At 39.2% G+C, this 6,451-nt stretch overlaps 1 protein-coding gene across 1 annotated transcript in view; it reads left to right on the top strand.

Moving 5' to 3' along the window:
• The window catches only part of slc26a1 (solute carrier family 26 member 1), a 52,617-nt gene that overhangs the window by 40,715 nt on the left and 5,451 nt on the right, over window positions 1-6,451 (top strand). The window contains exons 3-8 of the mRNA XM_057818260.1: window positions 989-1,475; window positions 1,731-1,925; window positions 2,681-2,927; window positions 3,015-3,246; window positions 3,386-3,569; window positions 3,653-3,940. Of these exons, the coding sequence (XP_057674243.1) occupies window positions 1,065-1,475; window positions 1,731-1,925; window positions 2,681-2,927; window positions 3,015-3,246; window positions 3,386-3,569; window positions 3,653-3,940 (1,557 nt within the window). The 5' untranslated portion in view covers window positions 989-1,064. The remainder of the gene's footprint in view (window positions 1-988; window positions 1,476-1,730; window positions 1,926-2,680; window positions 2,928-3,014; window positions 3,247-3,385; window positions 3,570-3,652; window positions 3,941-6,451) is intronic.

Raw genomic sequence — 6,451 nt, forward strand, 5'->3', positions numbered from 1 at the left:
CATTCAACATACTGTACATAAGTACTGTATTTGTTTATTATAACAATAAATCAACAAGATGGCATTAACATTAACATTCTGTTAAAGCGATCCATGTATAGAAAGACTTGTAGTTCTTAAAAGATAAATGTTCGTACAAGTTATAGAAATTTTATATTAAAAACCCTCTTAATGTTTTCATTTTAATAAAATTTGCAAAATTGTCAATCAAAAAATAAACTAGTAGCTCGCCATTGTTGATGTCAATAATTACACATTGCTCATGGTGCTGAAACCTATAAAATCAGTCGCACCCAAGCGCCAGCAGAGGGCAAAAAAAAACCACCTAAAAACACAAGTAACAAGTGGACATGGCACTGTGCTGTCATTTTAATCTGTTTGAGCGGGGCATGTGCGTTAATTGTGTCAAATATTATAACGTGATTAATTTAAAAAATTAATTACCGCCCGTTTAACGCAATAATTTTGACAGCCCTTATTAAAATATATATATACTTTATATACTAGTATATATGCATAAGTTTGTTTGTTTGTTTTTTAATTATACTTTGGGAAAACAAGTGAAAATGTCTTATTTGTATCTCTTTCCAATGCAAAATCTGAATAAATACATTGAATTACATTGGGGGGGCGCTACTTCACAGTTTTTCCACTTATCGCGGCGGGTTCTGGTCCTCATTAACCACGAAAAACGAGGGATCACTGTACAATTGTTTTTTTCAATTTTTTTTTTTAGAAAAATCAGTAAAGTTTATAGATGGATAGATGGTGATTTACGGGTCCCCTATTGGTACACCCATCCATGATTGGTACAGCCAATCCAAGCGTGGGTCATGGATGTGCAAACGCCTAATCCTAGTTGACTATGGGCAGAATGCAGACTACGCCGTAAATTGGTAGCCAGCCAACCTTAGGCTAACTTGGATTTCACCATGACATGTTCCGTGCTAATATCCCTTTCTGATTTTTTTCCACATGATGACCTCAGGAGCACATGTGATCACTTGGTTCTTGGAACTTTCAACCTCCTCTTCATCTTCTGCACACTCTCCGTATCCGAATTCATGGAGGATGTCAGCAAGCTCAAAGAGATCCCTCCAACTCAACCACCGTCTCTGTTGGAACGGAAGGCTCGACATCCGCAGCCCACGTTTACGTTCCTCAAATCCAAGCTGAAGCGGAGCGTGAGCTGCTCTGTACCTCGAGTACGCTCCACCTTGTCGGGCTTTTTCCCTGTGGTGCGCTGGCTGCCCAAGTACAAACTGCGAGAGTATGTGTGGGGGGACGTAATGTCCGGCTTGATCGTGGGAATCATCTTGGTACCACAGGCCATTGCCTACTGCCTGCTTGCTGGAGTGAAGCCCATCTATGGATTATACACATCATTTTATGCTAACGTTATCTACTTTCTCATGGGGACATCCAGACATGTTTCTGTTGGCATCTTTAGCCTGATGAGTCTCATGGTCGGACAGGTAAAATACAGCTGCAATACCTACAGTGGGAAAACCCATTGGCAGTGTATCAAATACTTGTTCTCCCCACTGTATAAGGTGCGCCACAAAAGACTGATCTCAAACAACCAGCATGTCCATCATAGTAACAGTAGTTATTCATTATGACATGATGTTTAGTGTTTGTATTTGAAATCTATCGTTTCTGACGCACCCTGCACACTGGACCTGCTTTCCTTGCATGATCCGTTGGTAACAGCCTCCCTTTTTCTGCAGGTGGTCGACAGAGAAGTCTTCCTCGCTGGATTTGACCTCAACGAGGACTCATCTGGTTCTCCGGGATTCAACGGTTCATTCAACATCAACGTAACAACAAGTCAAACTGTGGAGCTAATGGGTGTGCCCTGTGGGAAAGACTGTTATGCTATTAGCATTGCTGCTGCTCTAACTTTCCTTGCTGGAATTTACCAGGTAAAGAAAAAACTTTCAAGATTTCCACTCCAAACATAGCACAGATCTTGAGATTCAATAAGCTTCATTTCATTCACTACCCAATTGAGTGCCATAGATTAGATGACAAAGTATGGTAACACTTTATAATAACTATCCGTTTTACTAGATAATAGATCATTAGTAAACTGTTGATAAATGATTTATTGTTGATTTGTGAAGTATTTGTTAACAGTTTGTAAAGCATTTACAGGGTGTTCTTAACCTGAAACACAGTTTGTGTAGAAACGTTTTAAGTTTTTGTGTGTAACGTTTGGCATTTCTATCTTTTCAGGTTAAGAATTGCCGTTCACTTCAAAAGAAAAGGCATTTTGATAAGGCATTTTGCAGGCAGAGCTCATGTTGCACATATATGAAAATCTGCCATAAAACCAACAAATATTTGTACTTTTCTTTGTATATTTAACCAATAAAACTTATGACCTTCAAAATAAAGTGTATATAGTTTTATTAAGATCCATCAACTAGCATGGGCATTTAGAATGGGGTCAACCATACTGGAACACCCTGTAAATGCTTAACAAACTGTTAACAAATACTTCACAACTCAACAATAAATCATTTATCAACAGTTTACTAATGATGTATTAACTAGTAAAACGGATAGTTATTATAAAGTGTTACCCAAAGTATAATGTTAAAACATCAGGGGTAGTGATACTGTTACTGTTGTTATGAATGTACTTGTAAGACAAGTCTCACTATCCGCAACACAGGTCATGATGGCAGTGTTTCGTCTTGGCTTTGTCTCCGTCTACCTTTCGGCTCCCATGTTAGATGGTTTTGCCACAGGAGCCTCCTTCACTATCCTGACCGTCCAAGCTAAATACCTCTTGGGTCTCAAGATCCCTCGTCATCAGGGTTACGGCTCAGTTGTCGTAACCTGGTTTAACATCTTTGCCAACATTCACAAGACCAACATGTGTGACCTCATCACCAGTGCCATCTGTATCACCGTATTGGGTAAATACAGAGCAGAACTCCTTGGATTATAACAAAATGATATGCAGTAAAGCCTTTTTCATCATTTTGATTTTGTGTTCTCCACAGTGACAGGTAAAGAGATCCAGGAACGCTACAAAGATCGTTTAAAGATCCCTCTACCCACTGAGCTGGTCGTGGTTGCTGGAGCTACGTTGGCCAGTCATTTTGGGAATCTCAACAATCATTACAGCACAAGTATTTCAGGTCACATCCCCACTGGCTTCATCCCACCTGAAGTGCCCAGCTTTAGTCTAATGCCAAGAGTAGCACTGGATGCCATACCTTTAGCTGTCATCAGGTTATTTTTAATCTTTAATCTTTCAGAATTTGAATGACTGTTACGATAAGTATAAGCAAGAAAAGGTCTTGATAGGCTGACAACAGATGTTGAGAGTTTTTAATAGTCATTTGTCACATAACTGCTGTTTTATCTTTAGCTTTGCCTTCACCGTGTCTCTGTCCGAGATGTTTGCCAAGAAACATGGCTATACTGTTCGTCCCAACCAAGAGATGTTCGCCATTGGCTGCTGTAACATCATCCCGTCGTTCTTTCATTGTTTCACCACGAGCGCGGCTTTGGCAAAAACTATGGTGAAGGACTCAACGGGTTGTCAGACACAGGTAAAATATAGTACTTCAATTCCGCAGTTTGATTATAATGTAGGGGTTGAAGTCCTGACCGTGTTCCTGTGCTCTCCCATCAGGTATCAAGTCTGATCAGTGCTTTTGTCATCCTGCTGGTCTTGCTTTTCTTCGCGCCTTATTTCCAAGCGCTCCAAAAATGTGTCCTTGCCTGTATCATCATCGTCAGCCTTCAAGGAGCACTGAGGAAATTCAAGGACGTACCGGCCAAGTGGCGATCCAGCCGTAACGACGCAGTGGTTTGGCTGGTCGCCATGTCAGCCACCGCTCTGATCAGCGTCGAGATCGGCCTACTGGTTGGCGTCACTTTCTCTATGTTCACTATCATCTATAAGACTCAAAACCCCAAGGTGAGTGACAGCGATGGGTTTACGATGCACAACTGTTTCTCCGTTTACATCCTTTTCAGGTTATTGAATGCATCACAACTAAATGGTTGGAGGCTAAATCATTGTGTTTCTTTCAAAGGGGTTATATTTTAATGTTTGGGGGAAATAGGCATTGTCATAAACCTCCAGCTTTGTTTTGACATCAGTGTATAACAGCCTTTGTGTCATAAAAGATCAGGTAGTAGGCCTGATGTCTTTTAAGACAACTAGAAGAGTCCAGTATTTATTAATTTAATACACTGGGAGTTAAATGATCTGGGTAAAAGAGCATATTTACAGGATTTGTTCCTTCACGCATACTGTCTGATTAGAGAGGAACATTTTCTCCAACCATAGACTTCACTATCAATTCACGGGAAACAGGGCGCGGGGCCACTCTGTCGGGGCCTATTTTCAAAAACTTAAAATTCAAATAGTTTCAAAACCAAAGCCGCTAGCGACCTAAAACAAAAGCAGGCACCTCCCTTAGGCATACATGGGTCTTCATGAGCAGCAGCATCAAAAACGTCAGAGTCATTTCTCACTGTCATTTTTTTATATAACAAAACTTAAAATGGCTATCAAATTCACAGCTTTTACACTAGATGCACCAAAAACACCAAATGCATAGATAATCACCTAAAGTCCCTGACAAGTCTTGTCGCTTATCCATTTTGTAGAAACAATTGCTAATAACCTGACTTTTAATTATTCAATTGGTTTCAGAAATGGCTCATATGAAAGCTAAAACCCTCCCAAATGATGTTGAATGTACAAAAATATTATATATATAATTATGGTTAGAGGGTGGAAGGCAACATAAATAGTCTGAAATATCAACAAATCTTAGCTGCCTCTTACATTCCTAACCATAAAAAGGGACAAATTCTGCAGCAGGATGTTGCTCCATCGCATACTTCAATCTCTACCTCAAAGTTCCTCAAGGCAAAGAAGATCAAGATCCTCCAGGATTGGCCAGCCCAGTCACCAGACATGAACATCATTGAACATGTCTGAGGTAGGATGAAAGAGGAAGCATGGAAGACGAAACCCAAGAATGTTGATGAACTCTTGGAGGCATGCAAGACTGCTTTCTTTGAGGATCCTGATGACTTCATCAATAAATTGTATGAATCCTTGCCTAACCGCATGGATGCAGTCCTTCAAGCCCATGGAAGTCATACAAAATATTAAATTTGGATCTTACAGCACTTCTACTGAATTCGCTTATGTTATGTAACATATTTTTGTATTTGAAGTATTTTTTTGTTCAATTTTCACACTACTTTCTGTAGGCGACAAAACTTTTGTTTTGCCAAAATTTGACCTTTATGTCTTCATTAAATGATAAATCTTTTTTCAGTGAAACAAATATAATTTTGTACATTCAACATCATTTGGGAGGGTATTAGCTTTCATATGAGCCATTTCTGAAACCAATTGAATAATTAAAAGTCAGTCTATATAAGTTTTTGCCCAAAGTAGCGACTTAATTTTTTTTTAATTTAGTGCAATTTTGACATAGGTTTTTAACAGCGAATAAATCACTCCATTTTCAATCAGAAACTTAATGCTTGAGGAAAGCATGCAGAATTATCTTAATTTTACTCAACAAAAGCTAATTTTGCATTTTTCTGTATACAATCAAAACTTATTTAGGTTGAATTCCGATGCCGCAGGACGTCTTGCTGGCTATCTGGCCTTCGTCTTTTTTAGATTGAAATGTTACATGAAATAAAATGGACGCAGAAATGTCTAAATTACAAATTTTTTTGCCCATAAACGGGTAGGTGGCCGAAAATTACTAGAGTCTGGGTTAAACGTAGCAGTTATAATTCATTTTATGTAAATATTTCAACCTAAAGTTACGCTAATTTTTTCCATTTATTTCATTTTTTTCACAATGTGTCAAAGTGCTATTTTCGATAATAATTACCTTGAATCCATGACCAAATCACTCTTGAGACACACCTGCCTACTTGTATGGACCAAAACTTTGGTCCTCTTTCCACCTAAATCCGGCGTTAGAATGCAGAATGTATTTGAGTTTATCCCAGTGAAAGCTGCCACGATGCCCTGCCTGGCCCTGCTTCCTACGGGAAGCCGTGCCACAATGTCTGTAGGAACTGTCTCATCATCTGAGGCAGAAGTCTATGTCCAACCCCATGAATAAGCTTAATTGCGGTGAAAAAGAAAATTATCAATAATGATGAATGAAGTAATAATAAACAGTAACTCAGTTTATATTTGTGTGAAAGTAACAAATGACTTTCGAATGGATTCGAATGGTTACATTTTAACAGGTTGTCGTCCATTGATCAAAGGATAAGGGGTTCGAATCCAGCTCCAAATTGGGCAAGATACTTCACCCACTGTGTGAAAGTAGTGCAACGACATTTGGTTGGTTGTGGTCAGAAGGTGCAAATTGGCTGCCTCGCTTCTGTCAGTCTGCCTCAGAGCAGCTATGGCTACAATAGTAGCTTATCATGACCT

Source organism: Corythoichthys intestinalis, chromosome 17 (genome assembly GCF_030265065.1).
Source record: "Corythoichthys intestinalis isolate RoL2023-P3 chromosome 17, ASM3026506v1, whole genome shotgun sequence".
Lineage (NCBI taxonomy): Eukaryota > Metazoa > Chordata > Actinopteri > Syngnathiformes > Syngnathidae > Corythoichthys > Corythoichthys intestinalis.